The 23,572-nt window shown below is 37.1% G+C and overlaps 2 protein-coding genes across 2 annotated transcripts; both read left to right on the plus strand.

The window, feature by feature from the left end:
- Positions 1 to 2,179: 2,179 nt before the first annotated feature.
- LOC100648376 (short transient receptor potential channel 4-like) lies at positions 2,180 to 10,453 on the plus strand. Its single transcript, XM_012317474.2, has 6 exons — positions 2,180 to 2,215; positions 2,462 to 2,599; positions 7,710 to 8,044; positions 9,109 to 9,244; positions 9,406 to 9,582; positions 10,133 to 10,453. Exons 1-6 carry the CDS (start codon positions 2,180 to 2,182, stop codon positions 10,451 to 10,453), a joined length of 1,143 nt encoding a protein of 380 aa, XP_012172864.1.
- A 1,082-nt stretch (positions 10,454 to 11,535) lies between these two features.
- LOC105666600 (short transient receptor potential channel 4-like) lies at positions 11,536 to 16,077 on the plus strand. Its single transcript, XM_012317473.3, has 5 exons — positions 11,536 to 11,939; positions 12,315 to 12,566; positions 13,526 to 13,641; positions 13,724 to 13,882; positions 14,962 to 16,077. The coding sequence occupies exons 1-5, from the start codon at positions 11,645 to 11,647 to the stop codon at positions 15,130 to 15,132; spliced, it is 993 nt and encodes a 330-aa protein (XP_012172863.3). The 5' UTR covers positions 11,536 to 11,644; the 3' UTR covers positions 15,133 to 16,077.
- The last annotated feature ends 7,495 nt before the right edge of the window (positions 16,078 to 23,572 follow it).

Genomic DNA, 23,572 nt, shown 5'->3' on the forward strand with positions numbered 1-23,572 from the left:
TTTGGAAAAAAGCGGAGGATTTCAGAGGATCATTTTCTGTCTGTGTGTGTAATTATTCTTTGTGACTATTGGAAGTATAAATTATCGTACATGTACAAAATTTTTAAGACTTTTTTTATTAAAAATTATAGAAGTATAATCTTGATTATTTATTCCTAAAAAATATTTACGTAAAACATTTATCAAGCTACGAAGATGTAAATTATTTGCCTTAGAATATTTAGGATGTAACATAATTCTGTTTAAAAATTCGGCACCCGTTTGTGCTTCGAATATTTCGAAAATTAATTAGACGCCTACTTAAAGAAGGATAAAGTGCGCAATTTTTTACCTACGAATCCTTTTAGGATAATAATGAAATTTTGTTAATTAAATGATAAATAAGATAATTTATAATACATTTCCAATTATTTTATGCAAATTACAAACATACTATCTAAACGAGTTACCGGCAAAGATTGAAATTATTCAGCCAAATCACAGAGACACGTTCATGTTCGTTGCAACATGCTATACCTTTTAATCGCTTCTCGCCCCCGATCTTGCCTCCAGAGTAGCGTCGACTTTCATTCATCTAATGCGGCATTCTAATGTTAGAAACAATTTATTTATAGAGACTAAACGTTGACGTGCGTTCGTCGATCGATGCTTTCTCTTCGCGCTTTCGGTGCCCTGTGTATACGTATGCAAAGTAGCAGAAGAAGCTAGAGAAAAAAGAGAAAGAACTAGAAAACGGAAAAAAAGTATTACGTCCCCGTTACCTTTTCCCCAAGTGACCTAGAAGAGAAGAAGAAGAAGAAGAAGAAGAAGAAGAAGAAGAAGAAGAAGACGAAGAAGAACAGATTAGGAACGCTTCAAAGAAAAGAAGAAAAGCGTAGAAAAAGGAAAGAATCATTGTACATAGTCCGCTGTTCGCCAGTTTCTTTTTCTTCTGTAGAATTCTGCGAGCGCCGCGTTTCCCTCAACTCGACCTTTTTTTTAATCGTATCCCGTATAGAATTGCTGCATTTAACGCCACCTATAAACCCGAAACAACGATTTTCTCTTCCCCTCGATGTACAGGAATCCCTAGCGTGAGATATCGCATATTCGATTTTTCCAAGCATCATCGATTTATCCGGAATTGGCTGAGGATGATTAATTTTCACGCTAGAGAGGTTACTGCATCGACGCCTAAGTTATCTGCAGAAATTTATATATTATATATTATAGTAATTATTATTATTATTTTATTATTATTATTATTATTATATTATTATTATTATTATTATATTATTAATATTATTATTATTTGTACGTAGCGGAAACAAATTATAAATTATGTATATACACCATCGATAGATTGAATTACATCATTAAACACAGCAGAAACCAATGTCCCATCATTGTCTTTCACCTTCTTATCTTTTTTTTTTTTTTTTGCTTTCCTAAGAATTAATTATTGACAGATATTTTATAAAGTTATTGAACAACGAAGGAACATGATTTACGTATTCATTAATGAAATGATCCTCAGATATACGGAATATGTATCTATTTTCTTCTATTTTAAATTGCTGAATGTTTAAGGGATCTTTATATAAACGTAAAAGGTTGAAAGAAAATTGGACGAACGTTCATAGGGGATCAGAGTCCTACGTCTCTTTGCGCATCGTTGAAACGCTAATTCCAATCTTGAATCGTTTCCGATTTGCTGTGACTTAAATTGATTTCGTTCGAAACATCTACGTACGCATTAACGTGTCGTTTATAATTATAAAGATATTGGTCAATATGGATGAGATAATAGGAAAATAGTAAAAGATAATAGCATAGTTCGAGGATCGTTTCGTCGCTTTATAAAATTACTTTAAACTATATCTATTTTATTTTTAGATTTTCGAGTCTGATAAACTACAGCCAAACGCAGGTTTAAGAAGGCGATAGTTAATTTATCCTTTTAGACATTGCTCCTCGAGGTTGAAATATAATTTAAAAAGTGGCCGTAGATCGAAGCAACCGTGTCTGAATCGAAGAGAAAAAGAAGGAAACGCAACGAAGTTCTCTAAAATCGTTGCTGCTTTGTTCATTCGTTCTGTATGAAATTTACACGTCAAGCTAAACTACATCAAACTCGTTTCACGTAAAACGTGACGAACATCATTTTCTCTAACGTAATTAAGGTAGATCCGTGCCCAGAATGTCGCAGGAAGTAAATCAAGGTGACTTACCAAGGGTGAGTATTTTTAAATATTAACTCTACCCTTTAGATTAGGTTATAGGTGCTCCTTTAACGTACAATTATTAAAATAATTAATTATTTTAAATAATTGTATCTACCTTTCGATCATCCTTTAACAAAATATAGAAGATTTCGTACCTTTTATTAAATAAAATAAAGCTCGTTCTTCCAGTTTAATTCAATTTAGGATCTTACGATCGTAATATTAACGAGCCACTGACAGGTTCATTGACGTTTCAGGAATCTGCCGTGATGATTTCATACTTGCAAGAACTGGAGAAACACTTTTTCGAATTGGTCGCCCATGGGAATGTTCCGGACGTAAGGGAGTTTCTTGAAAATAATCCGCAATTCAATATCAACGCTGTTGATTTTCAGGTAAGATTAATAGTGCGACGTTTTATCAACTTTATCGAAGAACTTAATGATTGAGTTATTAAATGTCGTAAAGCTCCCGTGTATTTTAATTCCTTTAGTGCCTACTTTTAAGCAGAGTCTCTTCTAATTTTAATTTATCGATCGATCGTAAATTTACACTAGAAATAATTCATGGTAAATTCAATAAATAACTCATACTACAATCGTTATTGAAGCTTCCTCTCCAAACTTACATTAAGCGATCGTACAGAGATATGATTTATTATACATTCAAATACACACATTTTTCGCGCCATTTTCGCTTAACATTCTTCACAAAATGTCCCGAATCTCTGCAGTTCTCTGTACCACATTCTGTATCAAGTTATTATACGGATCTCATTAATCGGAAAATTATCGATCTGATCGGTATCGAATTTTTCTTCAAAATTATTCCATGATATTACGATGATGACGATATCCAAGGATACGCACGATGCGATGACCGTTTACTAACTCTTCTCGTATACCAGGTACAAGCGTGCACTTTAAAACGTGTAGCAAAAATTTAGCGGAAGATGGTGAAAAACAGCTTCCCTTTTCGTGGGAGCTCGTAAAGATCGTCGGATTTATCTGCTATCGCCGGTTTCCCACAACATAACCGTAAGTGGTGTCCGTCGTTTACGTGTCGATTCAGCAAAAGGCCGCAGGTAAAGTGGACACACCGACTATTTTCTTCGTGTCAGGACTCCCCTTGACCCCTTTTCCCGAGATCATTTCCGATGATTTACACAATGGGCCGCTCCTTTTCCGAAAAGTTCAAACAGCAATGCCGTCTCTTTGTTCAAATCGCGGCAAACTATCGATAAAATTGTGAAACGAGGAAGAGAGAGAGAAAAAAAAAAGAAGAAATAAGAACAGAAGACAACGACGAAGAAGACAAGAATTGAGAAACATGGATATCACAGATGCAAGAGGGGATGGGGAAACGAAAGCGGAAATGAAGTTGTAGAAGACAGAGTCAAAGAAGAAATGATAGGACATAAGAGTGCCAATGAAATGCGCAATGAGGAAGAATAGGGGAACGAAGAAACGAGGACAAGAGCAACGATGAAGATAAAATGGAAGATTGCCGCAAATATACAGGGGGTGTTTCCAAGATCGGAGTACTACCGGAGAAGAAACGATTCTTCGAGTAAAAGTAAGTCGAGAATTTTTTCGTATAAAGGAACTTCTCATTTTCTCGAAAACGAAGCTTTGTGTGAGAAAATTTTATTCTTACTTTCTGCTTACTTTCTCACGAGGAATCGCTCCTTTTTTTTATTGTGTTACGATTTCAGAAACGCCATGTATAAAGAAGACGAAGAAACGAGGATAGGAGGAGAGAGCAAAGGATGACAAGATTTCACTAGCGATGAAATCGACGGAAGAAATACAGTACGTACAAAAGAGAATATCGATAATGTACCGTGAGAAACAGAGAAACTGCAAAGAGACTGATCTAAGCCAGGAAACGTAAAAAGGAAGAGTATCGGCGAAACACAACGGAAGAAGAAGAAGAAGAGATCGAGGAAACAAAGAAGATAGACTAGAATCGACCAAACTACAGAATCAAAATCAATAAGGGAACAAGGAACTAAAGAGGAAAATCGGAAGTCGACAAGTCTACGGAATCAAAAACGAGAGAATGTGAGAAAAGCCAGGACTTGTACCAGCAAACTGAACAAACAACGTACAGAAGAAAAGAGCGAGGAAGCTGAGGGAAGAAGGAGCTGAAGAAAAATGAAGAATCGAGGAAACCGGAAGAGGACGAGAAACGACAGAAGGTAGGAAAAGCCAAGTTTTATATTATCAAGGAAGCATACGAAAGAGAAGAACGAGAAGGGAAAAAGAAGAAAGAGTGGAAGCAAACGAAGAGTCGACGAAACTCTTACGCAGAAGCACCGTAACCAAATGAGAAAAAGCAAGACGAGGTCTCGTTATCTCCGATCTTCACCCCGTCGAGATACACGTACCCCCCGTGGAATGTTACCCCCTCCTTCGGCAACGTTCGTGTCGTCCTCCTCTCTTCGGGGTTCCCAAAAAGCCCAACCCTCGTTTCGCTTTGAGCCGAGGAGACACCGCCACGGCCGATCGAGGACGAAAGCGAGAAAGAAGAAACCGTACAGCGAAAGAGTGGAACAGAGGGAAGAGATGGACGAGAGAAGTGAAGAGAATGCCGAAGAAGAAGGAAGAGAAGAGAGGGAGGGGATACGGCGCGAGAGAAACGGAACGAAAGAAGCGCTCTGGCACCGCTTTGCCTCCGTGTATCTACGGCCATATTTCAGGCCGTCCTTTACAAGACAATGGTTTCAGCCGAGGACCGATAAAAATTATTCAAATGACTGGTCCCGCTGTAAATTCCATCCGGGAATCCCCTTGCCGCCGCGTGTCCTCCGCGAGAGCCATCTTCTTCGTGAGCGTGCGCGTGCACTTTGGAAAGAACCTGGAGGATGCTCTCGTTTTTTGCATACGATATAATATTCGCGAACACGTCAGGGCCAGCTGGAAAATTTGAGCGGCAGAGAAGGTTGCTTTATTTCGTGTATTTTTTTCAGGCTAGAAACGGTAGCTGAATGGCGTTTTAGTCAGATGAAGATAGATGCTGTTAGAAGGAACGTGAAAGAGACATTTGCGATTACGGCGGAATAATCGATTCATCAAAAAATCGACATAATACTCGTTGAAAATTCAATCGACACTGTTTTACGATGCGTTCGAATCAAAGTTTCATTTTGATCGGTGTATTAAAATAATTGGACATTCTCCGCGTTCTGTTTATGAGAATATCCTGTTGCAGGAGCAGATACGTAATATTGTTGAAGATATACAAAATTACAGCTAAGCAATCAGATACGTAAGAAGGTGCGTAAATTTGATAAATGATAACGAGAATTGACGCTTGATGTCCAAAAATTCGATTCAAGTAAGAAAACTGGAGAGAACTCAGGATCTATCACGAGAAGGTCGCAATAAATTGAGTTTCGATCAGCCTAAAAATGAATGTCATTTATTCATAACAAAATACGAATATAACGTTGTTGAAAATAACGTGTTTCGTTGCACATTCCCAAATTCTGCTTCTCTCTCAAGCACGATTCTTCCTCCTGCAATCATTCTCGCAATAATTCTTCATAACTTGGCAACCATTAATCATCACCAAACGACCAAACAATCCCAAACAACAAATCACTCGCTCAAAGAACCTCACCGAAACCCCACAAAAAGAATTCGCCAAACATGAAATTTAAATGAACCGCGCCATCGAACCACTCCGTAAGCAATAAATTCCCTTTTCCGCAGAAAATCAAGCTATATATTTCCCCCCCCCCTTCCCATTATTCCCTTATTTGACGTACGACGACTTCCACAAATACTGCGAATAAAACAGTCGATGCCCTAATTGCTTCGACAGCGGAGACTCGTTCGTGTTTATTCTGACGCGAAAAATCGGCAGCTGTGTGGAACTCGATTTTGGAAAAAGGCCTAGAGGCGGCGTATATCACAAGGCGGGATCGTGTCGGTTTCACAATGTCCCCTGGGAGACGGCCGAAAAGCCAGGATATCAGGAAATATTGTGACCGGTGTGTCGGCGGCAACAATGGAGTTAGCCCATTGTCGGTGGCCGCCTCTGTTAAACGCGCCGCAGATGGGCGACAAACGTCGTCGTCCCATTCTTCCTACGAAAAGGGACACGGCCGAGATATCGAGGGCCAGGAGGCAAAAAGGAGGAGGATACAGGAACGAGAGAGAAAAAAGGGGAGCAGATATAGAGAAGTTGGAAAGTCGATTTCACGAGGACCAACAAGCGAACAGGAATTCCGTGATTCCTGTGGAAATACGTGGAACGCCTTTTTGTGACACGCGCAAGACGATGGTCGGGCATTTCTGTCGTAAACGAAGTCGATCGTCATCGTTGTTGTTGAGTATTATGGACATTGTGTAAGGGAGCACGGAGAACGAGAGGTCAGTACATACGATGGTTCACGAGAGTATTCTCGAACTCTTGTATTATAGAAATCTTTCAGGAATGTATGTATGCTATAGAATCACGAATGTGTGAATTTTCGTTCTTTGATTGTGCGTAGAAATTAATCGAATGCCTTTTTCTTCTTCTTGGCTATAAATTAAGGAGACGAGCGTTGCGACTGGAGTGCGGATTTTTATGAAATACATCTGGAATTTGACGATTAGATTCCGGTTAAGGGCAGGAAAGTGTCTATTTATGGTACTTGGACCGATAAAAGGGAGAGGAATGTGGTTTTTATGAGTCTTTTAGGGTCTTGGGAATCCTGTTATTTTAGGTTTATGAAAATTCTTCTTCTGTGTCCCTCTTTTACGTGTTTGGTAGATTATCTTCTATTAGGAACGGTTATTGGCTTACAAAATTGTGAATGAAATTTGACGAAGATTAAACGTCGAAATTTGTCGCCAAGTGAAAGCGTATTGAACGTCGTCGAGATGTATCTCAGATCGAGCAAAATGCAAACTAGGTGAATATTAAGCAGGCAAACCTTCAACGTACGATAGTAACGTGACAGATTACGGAATTGGAGACACCTCAGATGCACCTCCTAAAAGAAAAAATAAATGAAAGACATGTGAAAATTTGTATCGTAATGAAATATACGAATCGCAGACCATTTCGACGACAATTGTATCTCTTTCCTCGTTATCACGTCAAAAAATCCACGAAACATCGAACATAAAAAAGGCACAAAAACAATTTCAAACCTCTTTGTACACACCTCCGATACACAAAAGAAAAATATATCAAAATTTACAGGTTCCTTTTTCACTATCACGTAAAAAAATCTCCAAAGTATCATTTCAAACCATACAATATCCTCGAATATCATACCTTAAAAAATCTCCTTAAAAAGACCTAAAAGCATCGATTACAGAAAAAAACCTTTATACGCACCTGCTGCACACCGAAAGAAAGATACGTAAAAATTCGAAGTCTAAAAATGAACGAGATACGTCTGTAACAAGGTACACGTGTCACGAATGATTCTGTGCTCTCTCCCGAACGAAACAGGAGATTTTTTTTTCTTTTTTTCGCTAACGAGAGGTCATGGCCTTTTTTCAGGGTGTCACTGCGCTTCACATCGCGGTTAGTGACAGGAACACGCCAATGGTGGAGTATCTCCTGACTCATCCGGACATCGATCCGAGTGACACGCATCTACACGCCATCAGGGACAACGAGATAAAAATCGCCATGATTATTTTGAACAAACTGAACGATCTGTCACCCGGATTGGAGTACGCCGGTATAACGCGAAGCGCCGATTTCCCGGACGAAGCCACGCCACTGGCGATCGCTGCTCAATACGGACACTTCGAGATGATCAGTATGCTTCGAAACAGACTTCACTTCCTTCCGAAACCTCATCCACCTAGCTGCAATTGCAAAGAGTGCAAGTAGGGAAAAAAGAGAAAAAGAATTAATCAATGTTAAGAGTAAACGGGCCCTTTTACGCAGAACCCTATAGCAACTCACGATGATTCGGAAGTTAGAGAAAATCGTAGTCGAAACATTTTCATCTTCGATGAGATTCAGCTCCGCTCGCATTGGGTATATTTTATTTCTGCTGTTTCTTCCACGATGCTTCTTCGCGGCTTGTTAAATGTAGCGTGTAACGCAACTAATATTATTTTAAATATTTACTTACTGTTCGTGGATGGGTATAGCATTCAGCAAATTCGGCTTCGGTTACGTCCACGTCAGAGTCAAAGCGTTTCGAAGATGTTCGTATCTCCAACGATCCTATCGTCGCTGTTTAAATTACCTTGAAAATGTAGACGATCTGCGAGAACGAGGCAAATTTTCGTTTCTTGCAAATTTTTATGTTTTGTCTCTGATATGGATCAGCCAATCGACGGAAACATCGATAGATCCGGAAAAGTATCCATAGTGTTGGAATATCTACCATGGATAACTTTCTTTAGGTTTATTATTTTAAGAGGATTGCAGAATTCATTTTGTCCGACCAACTGGTTTCGAAGTTTTCTGCAAAATAGCTATAAGACTAAGAAGGGATTGTAGCTTGATAATTTTAATAATTTTATAACGTAAGAGCTGTTCTATGGGTCAGAAATTTTTACGCGATAAGGGTAACAACATCTAACTTGACTAACTTTTTGTAGTTTTGTGGGTTGGACAGAGTTCTGCATAACTGGGCCTGATTAACGCTTTGCGGTCCGAATTAAATCGAACATTGAATTATTCATCGTGATTCGTTTATGCTCGATACATTGGATTCAAAGAATGTTCTTAATTGTAAATTTCGATAACCAACGATTATACCGCGGATCTTTACGGGTCCATGGAGAATCTGTGAAAAATTGTAGTTTCGTAAAAGGAAAACGAAAAGAGATTCGATCAAAGAAATGAAGTTAAACTATGTTCTTGTTCGATAGCGTAGAAGCGAACGAGAGAGGAGCGACATTCTTGCGATAGAGAAGATGCGATTATTCTCGTACAGGGCAGTAGCAAATCCAGCGTACATATGTCAAATCGTCGACGATCCGATTTTGGAAGCGTTCAATTTGTCTTACGAGCTACGGAAAGCCGCCGAATTTGTCAGAGAATTTTACCACGATTACATAGAACTCGCTGAGGTTATTTTCCTTTTGAAGATAAAAATCCATTAATCAGTATGCCATTCTTCTAGGATAAATTTATCGTAGAACGTGTTGTCATTCTCTTGGAATAAATTCTTATAAAATGTATCGTTCGTCTATCGAATAAGTTCTAATAGAATATGTCGTTGTTTTCATAGAACGTCATGCAGTTCGCGACCGATCTGATCGATTGCGCCAGAAGCGTGGACGAAGTAGAAGTCATCTTGAAGCAGTCTACTGGATTTGCCCATTCGTATAAATTTATATACCCGAGGCTACTGTTCGCGCTGCACAACACGCAGAGAACCTTTGTGGCTCATCCTAATGTACAACAGGTTGTAGATAGTAATCGATACTTTATAGACATACTTGTATACTATGTAGTAATACTTTAAAAGAATGGCGTTAATTTAGCGAAAGAATTCTTAATTTGACGATGCCGGAAAAATGAATTCTAAATGCGAGCCACGTCAGAGTGTCTTCATAATTATCGAATAAAATTGTATCGTTTGGCGAGAACAGCGTGACGATTCAAGATAGAGCTGTTTTAAAATAGCGAGAAATATACGTGAAAAATATTTCGTTAGAGATCTTCGAAATCCAAAGATTATTAGTCAAATTAGGAAGTTTTTTCCATTTCCAAGCGATTTATATTAATCGCAAGAATTATCGACCTTTAATATATACCTAAATATATCATACGCAATTAGAAAATGAAGCAATATAATGACGAGCATAAATAAACTTCCCGCCCCGGTAAAAGTTAAACGTTAATATTACCATATTTATAAATGCTGGCATATTTTTAGTAAATTACAAAAGCCAGCAATTTCGACCGATTTGTTAATCGTCTGGTTAAAGACACCACGAAATTTCAATTTGCAGTTAATTACGAGCAAGTGGATCGACGGCTGGTACGAATGGAAGATCATGAACCCGTGGATGAAGTCTTTATTCATACTAATGCGAATCTTCATGCTACCGGTGATTCTGGTAGTGGTTTTGGTCGCTCCAAATTCAAAGAGGTCGAAATTTTGGCAATCACCGGTCAACAAGTTTATTTCATCCACCGCCAGTTACTTGGTGTTCCTGTTGATCGTTTTTCTTCAATCGAACGTAGACAAAACCGAACAGCTTCGTGGACCGCCTAACTCTGGTATACCCTATTACCTGATATCGACACATCGAACAGAAATCGAACAGTAGCGCCTTGACTTCTCACCTCCGGCTGCTTCCTCAGTATACGTCTGGGTTTTGATAATTTACGTGATGTCGTACGCCTGGTCGTTGATTCGTATGTGCATAATACACGGGCCGAAGAGATTCTTCGCTGGACCGTGGTACTGGTATGACTTTATATTATAAATTCATATTGTCGATGGACGACATTTAAAATGAAAATTACTTCGTGTCACATTTTATTTTCGTTTCACTTCGTAATCGTACCGCCTTTCATCTTCGTTTTACTTCGTAATCGTACCGCTTTTCATCTTCGTTTTACTTCGTAATCGTATTACTTGCCATTACATCGTATTACTTTGTATTACTTTGTATTACGTCGTATTACGTCGTATTACGTCGTATTATTTCGCATCACTTCGTATTACGTCCTGCTGTACGACTTTTGTACATTAAAATTATCGAAATTTCTCAAGTTATGTCGTATTCTATATAATCGCTAGACTGCGCTCTTTATGGGATTTATGGGAAGTTTGAAAGTGTAAAAATATACAGAATGCAGATACTATGCAAAGATACATATCAAATGTCCAATGTACAGCCCATGTTATGATATTTAGTGAGTTAAACAGATCGAGATTTAGCTTCCACTCTTTCAGTTGCATTTTAAAAAATCTAAAGTTGCATGGACTAATAAGGATATATAACGACAAAAGCATAGGACAAATAAGTTGTAATTATTTCTGTTTTATTTATTATCGAATACGAAGCTAAATCTGATAACTTAAGAGAGTTACACGATCTTGTGTAACAACAATGAAACCAAGTGAATTTTATGAATTTTTCTTTAGACTAACTACTGATTATATGGAACTAGACCTTGTGTAATGATGATGTAAATAGATAGTCTTGGAATGCAATTTCAAGTATGTGATTTAAATGTAACATCATTTCGTTAAAACATTGAGAAATATTAAAAATCGAAAATCGAAATATCAAAAGAACCTTCTTTATGCAAAAGCATAACATTTTCTTGCATTTTCTATTCTCATTTCTTCATTCTTCTCGCGCCAAAGCATTTTCAATTTTCCATTGATTAATTTGTCAATTATTCGATCGTTGGATCGAACGAGGTTCTATTATATCACACTATTTTTCTAGTAACAGTTCTGTATTGCCACTTTAACGAAAAAAATTTGAAACGATGACAGGTTTGAGATGATCATGATATCCCTCTTTATTCTGACCTTCCTGTATTGGATAACTGCTGCGTTGGACGTGAGAATAAATGGTCAGCTCGAATTGGAGAGGAAATATTGGAACCAGTACGATCCCACATTGATCGCCGAAGGAATTTACTGTCTGGCAACGATAATGGCCTTCCTGAAATTATTGTACATCTGTCAGCTGGACTATCATCTGGGCCCACTTCAACTTTCTCTCGGGCAAATGATCAAGGACGTTGTCAAATTCATCATTCTCTTCAGCATAATCATTTTTGCATTTACCGCTGGTAATACTCGTAATTTATCAATGTTTCTTTTTCTATAAATCAACGCTTACTTTCTTCTTCGTATATGAGCTATACGATATTTCCAGTTTAAATTTATACCGAAAATAAAAATTATTTCTCCGGAAATATTCAACACAGAGCTTGCTCGATTTCGCGCAATAAGGTGAAGTTAGACGAATAGTCGAATTTTCCTCTGTTTAATTAATAAAGCAATTGATGTTAAATAGAAATATATTGAGATTTATTCAGGAAATTTATTAAAATTTGTCATATAGAAAGTTTAAGTTCCTCTAATAAAGTTCGATGTATTTAATAAGGTTGGACAAAATTGCAGAGAATTAATAATGGAATTGTTTGTCATTGTCGTTCCTTTAGGCACGTGTAAACTTTATCAGTATTACGAGGATATGATTCAAATCGACGATGAATCGAAAATCAAGACCCAACAGGTCAGCTCGTTCGTTAATTTCTCAGCCACCTTGAAGACTCTTTTCTGGGCACTTTTTTGCATGAGCCCCATCGAAAGCGCTGATGTGATAATTGAGAACCTTCCGGGAGAATCGGAGAACGAGACCATCATCAATCATCACACGTTCACGGAGATTATTGGCTATATAGCCTTTGCCGGTAATACGCTTATCTAAATTTCCTTTTCTCTTTGTCGGGAAATCCAGATAAAGTTCGCTTGAAATTCCAGTCTTTGTCTTCTAGAACGATATTTCCATTGATTAATCATTTTAAACTTTAACATCGTAGTTTGTAATTTATAACATTACCGATGATCGTATCGCTTTAGTATTTGATAAATAAACCTAAAATAATGTGAAATACTCACGAAAAATGGGGAAAAATAGGAAAAATAAATGTATATAGTTATATGATATTACGTTTAATTTTAATTTATTTTTAACATTTACTTTACATTTACTTTTAATTTTTGTTCAATTGCTTAGAATAGGAAAAGTTGCAATTTTTTCCTTTTGGGAGGAAGGCGGGATATAGGATAATATTAAAAAAATATCTTGCCATTTTTCCTTCTTAAGTTACTAATGGAAAACGATGTAATAAACATCTAAAACCTTTTCACTGAACGCAGCATGTAACGTATAAAATTTAAAAGAGATCAAAGTACATTTAAAATACGCGAAAGGAGATACCACGCTAAAATGTGGATGACATTATAGGGAAGGAGTACAAAACAATTTATTACGGCTTTAATTAAATTTCATATTAAATATCATTCTGCCTTCCAGTTTAATGAAACAGAAATATATGTATGAATTTCGCGTATAATTTATAGGTAGTTAGAAGGATCGTTAATATATTAAAATAAAGTAAATTTTAGCATTTCCAATATAAATGATAAATTAAGAGAAAAATATCTTCCAAACACAAATGAGATAAATAATACATATATTATTTATCTTTTATTATTGATTTTTAAAGCAAAACCTTCATACAAATACTATTTCAATGTTTTAAATATCATTTTTGAAAAATTATTCCGAAAAGTATCTTTTACTTAACGATATATCTTTGCTCTTCTTGCGCTCTAAATAACATCCACTGTAATCTCTCTTTTTCAGGATTCACCTTCATCGGTGTGATCGTGATACTGAACATGCTAATTGCATGCATGTCCAACACGTTGACGGAAGTCACAGAGAACGTGATCGTGGAATGGACATTCGGGCGAACTGAAGTTCGAAAGACAATCGATAGTTGCTTTTTAACTGGGAAACAGTAGATTCTAGGATCAAACTAATTAAATATCCGCTTTTCAGACTTACGTCGATTTCATGCTCACGACTACGCTCCCACCGCCATTTAACATTATTCCAACGTACGTTGGTATTCAACCGATTGTCGAGTACCTGAAAGTATGGCTGAAACCAACGTCAAACAAGCGTGCACGATGGGATCCACATCACTGTTTTTATATTGTTAGTAAATTTAGCATTTAGTAAAAGTTTCAGCGCAATTGGTACAACTATACGAATAACGTTTTGTATATTTTGTACCTTGAAGAATTTGAAAGAAGACAAGCTTACCGTTTCTTTAGAAGTATCAGGTTGTCCGAAATGTAATGTCTCTTTCATTTTATAAGGAAATAATAGATGCACATTTTTGTTTCTATTTCCAGCAGAACAAAATGGATCATACGTGATTTAATAAAATAATATAAAACAAAAGATGTCGTGCATCTATTTTTGTCTTATAAAACGGAAGAAACTCTTGGGACAACCTGAGACTTGCTTTTATTAATTGTGACCAAGAATCTTCTACTATTATATTGAAATGAGAAAATCGTAGGTCACTGGATCATTTATAATGGTCATATTTATATTTTGTAAATATACATTTATCGATTAAGAAATTCTTTTTACGAAGAAGATCTTCTAACGTTGTTTAAACTGGACTTCGAATGAATTTTGAAACTTGTTCTTAATATGTATTTAAATTCGTGGCTGCAAGCTCCTTTAATTTAAGTTTGAATTCGATTATTCTGTTCAGAACACGCAATCCCTTTAACGATATTTCTTTTCGATAAAAAATATTTCATAATATGAACATAATCGACGTAACGATGAATTTTAAATAACAATGAGCATCAAGTCGCTTGGCACGAGAAGAAAAGAAAAGTTGGACAATCCTCTTGTCTTGCTGTTACAAATGAAGACTGCAAGGGAAGTACATCATAAATCACGTTTTCCATTTTTCACAGGAGAGAAGTTTCACAGTTCAGTAATTCCGTATTACCAAAATTGTTTTCTTCCTTGATTTACACTCCATTTTCTTCACAATGTTAAAAAATGCCATTTGTCGTAACAAAATTAGAATAATTAAATCGCCTTTAAATTATCCTTGGTACTTTACAAAACATCGCCAACCTGTCAGCTAATTTGAAAAGAATTATATTTTTAATAACGTATTTATGATGCTCCTCTTTCCTTCGATCTTCAAATATTTTATCGCCAAGAGCAGTGCATTGTAACGGAACGGGATTTCTACTTATTGGCAGGAAACCTTGACGGAGGAAAACAACGTAGATTTCTCGATAGTGATGTCCCAGTTGGTACAGCGTTACTTCCGGAAGAAGGATAAAAAAATGGAGGAGAACGAGGTGGAGAAAGTAACGAAAGAGATCGTGGAGCTGAGAAATCTTCTAAGAGACGCTCTCACCACTGTTTGACGAAACAATCAACGAGGCCAAATTGATTTCTACGAGCTTCCCGCCGAGCTACTTGATGAGCATCCGCGACTATCTTAACGCCGAACGAGCAAACAAAAACGTCGTTTTCTCTTCTCGCGCGACACGTGGGCGCGGAATCGTCGAACGAAGATCGTAATTAGCAAATAGATCGAAGAGAAATATCACAGCCTTGGGAAAGCACTGACAGTCTGCGCGTGAATTCAACTCACTGTATTGGCGAAGAGCGCAAAGCATTCGTCAAACGAAGAAGGAATTTCTTCCGGCTTCATCGATCCTCGAGATTCCCCGAAGAAATTCCACGCTCTTTTCTTATTCAAGATTCCTGCTTTTTGTTTGAATATCTTTGACGAGTGCAGAGATCGAAATGCTGCGAAAGTCACAGTTAAACGATGCAAGTAATAGGAAAACGATCGAAATTAAGGGTAAAGATGAATTATTGTATTAAACTGTAGCTATAGCGGATATCTTGTACAATAAAATGTATTTTCAGTGCCGACGACTCGCTGATGTATTATTCATGCATAAATTCGGCCTTCTTATTATCATAGCACGTACGGTTGTTTCAGCGAAATGGAAATTTTCCATTACTACGTGATGTTTTCATGATGTGGAAACGCTGGAAATGTTATTGGCTTTGTTACGATGAAAACGTGAGCTCGTTTGATGGGTGCCATACATTATGCTGTAATAATATGTATACAGAAGGATACGTGTGATCCGTCATTGGCAAAATTCACATTCGTGCGAATCATTAAATTGGCGTATTTTCTTGAACATTTACGGAATACTGTTCCTCCTTTTTCGCAACTTCAACTGTTGCCCACAACGTGTAATATCGTAGAAATTATTCGTGGTTGACAGGAAAGGCGAATTTGTTGAATATATCTCCTCCGTTCCTTTTTCCAATTCAAATCCGAAAATAAATCTCTGGTCGGTAGTTTCTTCGGTTTTATATATTTCCTTTTTTTTCCCCCAGTTTCATAACATAAATTCTATAGCGCAAATAGTACTTTAATTTCGTTCGGTGGAATACCGTTGCGTTTTACTCGCATATTCTATTTGTCTGTCCTATTTCGATTTCTGTTTGCCAGCTTCGCAAATAAATTCACCCGGCGTACACGGCGTCTCGTTGGAAACATTAATCGTGTTGAAAAATCCCATTAACGAAACGGTTGTAGCTTCTGTCACCGTAAGAATTCGCCAGTAGTATCGACATGAATTTATTTAGAACGTCAGCCCCCGCAAATGAAATAGAGAAACCACTTTCAGGATCCATCCATATCAACTAAGTGGGAGGAATCTAATCCTGTGGTCGTTGCGTGAAGCCTATTTCCTGTGGCGAGCCCGTGGATGAAAGAGAACGTATTTATAGGAGGTAGGAAAGAACGCTCGTATTCTACCAGGAACATCTAGAAACCCCGTGAATAAGAGGGTTTAACGACCCTTCGCAGTCTTGCGGAATATTCAGGACCCTATGACGACGATTTTTCTGTCCGTCTTGTAAGAAAAGACGGCTTAAAAGCTCTTTCCACTAGAGAGCTTCGCCTCTTCGGTTGTTTCGACGTCGAGAAGCGTAAAGGGTGAAATATCCCTGGCGGAGAATTATGAGTAAAGAGCGATAATATTGGCAGAAATGAAAATATTCGTCAAATACAGCGTGAAAGGAAATAGGAAAATTTATAACGTGCATTAAAATTAAAATTGAGTGCAATTTTTGTAAAAATTACGCTTCTTAATGTATCAGAGTGTGAAACGATGGAACCATAAAACGTTGACAGAAATTGAAATTTCTCAAGCGGAATATATGTAAGTTTCTGATGTTGTAGAAACCATACTTGTTGATGTAGCAGAAAATACAACGGTGGAACCGTAACGTTCACAGAAATTGAAATTTCTCGAGCGAAATATATAGTAGCTTTCAATTGTTAAAAAGAATCATACTTGTTAATGTATTAGAGAACAAATTGACGAGACTATAACGTTGAGAGAAATTGAAATTATATTAAGACCGAGAGTATATTCTTTGGAAAAATTATAGCTCTGTAACAAAGAATAATTCATAGCAATTAACGTGGATGAAGAGCTGTCATGGAAGATATTTCAGATATAATTCATTCAGAATTTCTGTTCCTCTTCGTTAAATTTTATTTAAAAAACAAGACTATATCGAAATGAAAAACCAGGGATAAATAGCTTTCATTCCATCGAATAACCGAAAAGAAAATGTAAAATGTGAACTTTGTCATCTAACTCTTTTATCGATGGATCTTACGATCGAACCACTTTCGACAAATAAATTTCTTGACGGAAGTCGCAATTCATTTTTCTTTCTTCCTTTATTACATAACATTATTTAGCAAACAAAACTTGATGTTCAATTTTAGGAAAACGCCATTAACTTCTTCGCTCGTCGAACAATTCATTACATCGGCGAATGTCGGAGCTGTTATACGTAATTGAATCAAAGGAAGAAACTTGGTTGTGGAGAACTTCTCGCTTCATAAAATATCGCCTCTCGATGGAATTCGTGAAATATTCTTTTAATCCCTGGCCGTATCAGACCAACGTGTCAACGTCAATTACTCAACCCCTTCAACCGTCTCTGCCATGTTGAGAGCGCTTCGGGCGAATGGAAATCAACGTCCACGTAAAATGTAAACACCATTAACTGTAAAACGCTGTAACCAAGGGCAACGTGTTCGCGGAGCGAGCAAACCCCCGGAAATCGTATCAATCGATCGACGTCAGGAGCCAGGTAATGATTTGAGAAAGAAAAAGGTAAAAGGTTTAAAAATAGAAAGAACAGATGAAGAGAGGAAAAACGTGTCACAGGAAGCATAATACGGCGATATGAGAATATAAACAGAGCACTCGAACAAATCGATACTCGAGCAGAAGCGAACCGAAGACTCGCGAGACAAGCGAACTCGACCGTCTGAAATTGTCCTGGCGTCAGCTTTTTCTTTTTTTCTTTTTTCTTCATCCTTCGTGACATAATATCAACATTTAAACAACGAAATTGGTCGCCCAGCTGGATAAGCGATATTCGATATAACGAGACGCGATCGTGTATCCATTAGCTAGCCGTAATATTGTAGATGAGCCAACGTCATAAGTGACAGTAATCTAGGACACTCGCCGCTTCCTCGATTATTGCTTTATCGATAGAGCGTTCTTGACGCGAAAAGTTGCGATGGTTTCGCAATAGTTTGTATTAGATCACCGTTATATACGTAACAACATATTAGAATGATGAAGAAACAGTTACCGATATGGAAGATCATAGTGGTGGCGCAGCTCAGCCCACTACTATTTCTCATAAAATAGATCTCGCAAAATTAGCGATTGTTTATCGTTCTAAAAGATTATCGTTGTTTCCATCTCTTGAAAAATGAACTATATTCTTTTACCTAAAATTTCGCGCACATACACACACGCGCGCCTCTTTATGTCACTTGTCGTTGGGGAATTTAAGTAAAAACTGCAGCATATTGCGTCACATTCTTTAAACGAAGAGGTAAAAATTACTTGAAACAAACTTTCAGCCCTGCGAAGTTTCAAGTTGTTAGTCACATCTTTCCACGGCCACGTCGCAACGTTAACCGGACTTATAAAATCGAGCGAAGGAGACGAAGAAGAAGAGAGAAATAAGAGAGGCGAAAATAAAAAAAGAAATGAAAAGACACAAATTAAAAAGGTGCACGCTGGCGATAATTCTCTCGATATTATCTCCGATGCACCAACGACCACGGCAATAATTCTCATTTATGAGCAACGCGTGTACGATATATAAAAGTCCGGCCACTTATTTCGCCGTTTGGCGTTCCGATCGGCATTCGCGTCGCGCCAGCTTTCGCTTGGTGAAATATAAAACGACCGTGGAAAGGTGCATGTCACGCACGCCGCACCCCAAAGCTTCTCTCACACCCTCTAAATCCCGACCTCGCTTTGACGAGGTCACTACGCGCGCAATTCGAGTCCTCAGAAATTGCCTCTTTTCCAGACGACCACACGATAGCAACGATTACTGTTACCCGAGATAAGGGGCGGAAGAGACACTCGTTAAACGAGCGAGAAACTATGAACGAGGGATCTTGTTCGGTTCGAGGAAAAGGGAAGAGGGAGGAGCTTCCAATTGGCCAACTTATTGAAGTACACGTAGGTTAATTATGATAGAAATGGACTGGTATTTTCTTTTGCAAGATAATGGAATATATCGTGGAATTTATTAGTTACGAGTTGCAGTACCGCGCGGACGATGCTTGCGACTTTACAGAATGAATCGACGATATTGTTAGTACATTTTTCAAGTGTTCACAGCGAACGATTGACTTGAAACGAACGAAAGTCTGTTTCCGAGAAAATCAACAGGCCTCGCTCGAGAAAACTTGGAACTTCGAGCTGAACATTTAACGTGTAACTATTTTTCTAACGCAAGAATATTGTACAATGTGTACATTTTAACGAAGCAATAGAAAGTAGAGTATATTCCGCGCGTTTCGTTCCAATTACAAGTGTAACTGCAGAAATCGTACCAACTGCGTGATGTAACAGCTTTCTACAGATACGCGGAGGAATCCTTCTAAAATAAATTTTACCTCGAAATGGAAAGGATGTCGTTCCGCGTTTTCGTTTCAATGCGATAAAAAGAAACACAGAGGGACAAGAAATAAGATAGAATACAAATAAGTATTCACCAGCGTTCCTCCACGGCGGACGAACGATTTAAACCGACGACAATGGCCAAGAGAATCTCGGCGATCGGTTATAAAACGAAGAAACGATTAATGGATTGATGGAGAACACAGTAAAGCTAAAAGGATGACTACTAGTCAAAGGGCTGCGAATCTAATTCGTTGTTTCTGATACAACCAACGCAGCCATAAAGATAACGTGTATCGGTCAAAAACGTCGGTATGTACAAATAAAACAATATAGCAACGCGTGACGATAAACGATAGACAGATGGCATTATTTGCGTGCCCCTATTGCCCGCCTCATTGATCATTAATCATCTTTCCAGGCCTGCAGTAATTCGTGCTTCGTTAAACTCGTCAGTAGTATATCTCGTTACTGTTCAGACGAACTCGGCCACATCTAGTAGTAGCGGCTAGTAGAAATCAGACTGGCACGCGTATGTGCCATAAATATCGGACGGCACTGATATTACCAAGGGATATCGTTCGAATTTAATCGCTGGGAAATCATCAAAATATTTACGCGGCCTTCTGATCCGACTTGTTTTCATACGCTACGATGCTTAATCGATATCACCGCTGTTATAAAGACGGACGAATGGAACGGCGTTAAAAAATAGACCGCATCGAGTTTATGGGATTTATACACATGGTGAAAAAAATAATGCATTTCGTGGTTCACGCGAGATTGTTTAACGGCTGAATCAGAGGAAGAATGGAAAAATTGGATGCTTATTAGTGGTAAAGAGGAACCCGAAAAAAGCAAAGAACGAAGCCGTTATTCAAATGGTTTGTGTGGAATTGTTGAGAGTTTATAAATGTGCACTACTGCTGTTTGTGTTTTAATGATTACGGAATGTCGTTCGTTTGTATTCTGATTTCATTGGATTATTCACGAATAATTAAATGGGACGTGGTTTTTGTAAAGCTTTTCAACGTTACGGCTCAGGGCTTTTTTGTGATTTAAACTTCCTTTATAAATTTGATCGTATGTTTCGTTTGGGACTAAATTTAAAAAATGAAATATTCCTATTATTTAGAATAGGATCCGAGTATTTTTGTCATAATTAATTTTAATTCTATTCATTTACATTTACATTATTCTATATATTTTTTTCGAACCAAATATTTGTCGTTTTAATTATTCGATTTCCGACTCTCTTCCCAATATCAATTTTACGTAACAGTGTTATAACTTCAATAAAATTATACAGTATATAAAATATTAGATATATATCTACGAGGACCTCTAAACGGACTATAAATAAAAACAAAAAGCGACCTGGTAACGCAACAAATTTAATTTAAAACAAAGTACAGCTCGAAGCCTTATCGCACATTTTAATCATCGTATAATAAACTTTTATGTGGTTGTGCGAGTTCAATTTTGTTTGCATAACAAACTAATTACACTCGGCATATTTTTAATGAAAAACCCTGCGTGGAATTCAATCGTCACTTGGAAAATTGATTCTGTTCTGATTTTCGAATTTTTACGTTGCGGATAAAGATTCTTCATATTAAAGAGAAAAAAATAGCAACGAAACATTGGAACTAAAATTCCTGAAACCTTGACGATAAAAAACTTGTCGAATATCGTTTTTAACGATAGGAAAACGATATTGATGATAGAAAAATGGCACGGATAACATGCGTGGTTAAATAAAATTTCAATCTTCAATTTAGAATCTTCCACGGAAATTGAATAAAACTCATCGTTTGATCTATGCATTTGTTAATTCTACTTCAAACATGCTATTTCATCCTCGTCCATCGTTCTTCGCATACCTATACATATTAAAATTTAACGATTCTCGATTGAACTTTCTACGAATTTTAAATAAACCTTTACCGCGATCTGCCAATGTAATATCGCAAAAGTGTGCAAAAACATAAGTCCAAAATATGCAAACACGTGCCATATAATGTTAGGTTGGAAACAATCGACGCCAAGTTCTAGTACGTGCTTAATCAGATTAGATGAGTGTAATTAATTATAAACTTTGGGGAGTAATAATTACAAAGTTCTGGCACGAACAACGGAACATTAATCCTAGTTGGGTACTAAATTGCTATTTAAATGTCGGATATTAAATTTACCATCGTACGAATTTGCTTTGTCATTAGCTATTATAGCATTGCAAATTACAATTCGAAATTATAAAATGTATCCTATTATGTACGGATGAACGCGTTTAATGTTTCAATATTTTACTTGAAATGCGATGATAAAACGATCAATCGTAAAATAGTAAAGTTAGCTTATAAAGTACGTTTATTATATCATAAAATAACTTTTCAATAAAACACGAATTCTGTGAGAGTAGAGTTTCCTTCGTTCGGCATAACATTTTTCGATTCTTTCTCATCGAAATTCACGATATTTCAATATCTTACATTATACGCGATATTACGAGAATCATAGAATATGATAAACTTCATTTAGATAAAATAAATTCATCGAAGTAGTATCTACAAGTTCTCCGAGTGATTTAACGAAAATCCAACTCCAATCGACTATCAAAGCCGTGCATCGTTAAAATTTGTATTTTATAATTATTGAACGATAAGGTTAATAATTAATAATTAATAAATAACCGATAGTAGAATAATTATATTCAAAGACAACACGAAACCATTTCTTTTCGCGACATTTAACCAATTAGCTATTGCGATCACTTTGAAAAATGTGTAACAAAATGTGTCGCAAAAAGTAAACGACGACGAGTATACTCGTCAAGTACAGAGTATGTGTGTCTGTTCTAATATAGAATCAAGTTGTAACGAGATCGCTGTATTATTTTTTAATTTCATCACTGACAGGGCTCGTCGTAACACAAAATAATGCCATTTCTTCATGACGACTATACTCGTCAAAAACAGCTAACTGGTCAACGACCATTAGTCGATGTGCATCAATAAATAAATAAATAATATCAGTAGCAAATAATAATTCCTTCCAAATTTTACATCATTCAGTTGTGAACAAGAGTAAGCTTAAAGTTACTATGTAATTTATTCATATTTATGCACACTTTAACCATTTTTCTATTAGCTATTTTTCGCTCTATTGTCAAATACATATGTACGTATATTCATTGCTAATTCTACTCGGTAAAATTATGGTACTTTTTGCACCACTTACTATCTAATTATCCTTTTGTCCACTATCATAGTTATCGCGACCCGCTGTCGATTTAAGCTCGCACTAAAAGAATTAACGCCACGAATATTCCGTAGAATAAATCTAGGGAAATTGAGGAAACACATGAATCACGTTTCCAGACTCGTCTATCGAGTTATTCGTCGATTACTTTCGCAGTTATCCTACGGTGTATTACCAAGGGAGGGATCGAATCTTCCCCAAGAGGATCGTAACGCGTAGCCCTGAGTTCTTCGTATTCGAAAAAGCTTACGATAGATAAGATTCGGTTATGGTATCGTAAATTTGATGTCAGGAAAGGGGCCGATAAAATGCATCTCCCGCGCTCACGCAGCGCATCCGACGATTTCCATGGAATATTTACGTAAGATCGCTTCTATCTGTTCACCGACAACGGTTTTGTCAAAAGCCATAAAACTTGAAGCGGAACGATAAAGTCTTCGCTTTCATCCCGATTAATTAAAATCGCGCCGGCCTACGAGGCAGTTATTTGTAAATAAAACAAATCGACACTAGTCGAACGACGATTTAATCGACGTTCAAACCGTTCGAAATGACA

Source organism: Bombus terrestris, chromosome 15 (assembly GCF_910591885.1).
Source record: "Bombus terrestris chromosome 15, iyBomTerr1.2, whole genome shotgun sequence".
NCBI classification, from domain to species: Eukaryota; Metazoa; Arthropoda; class Insecta; order Hymenoptera; family Apidae; genus Bombus; species Bombus terrestris.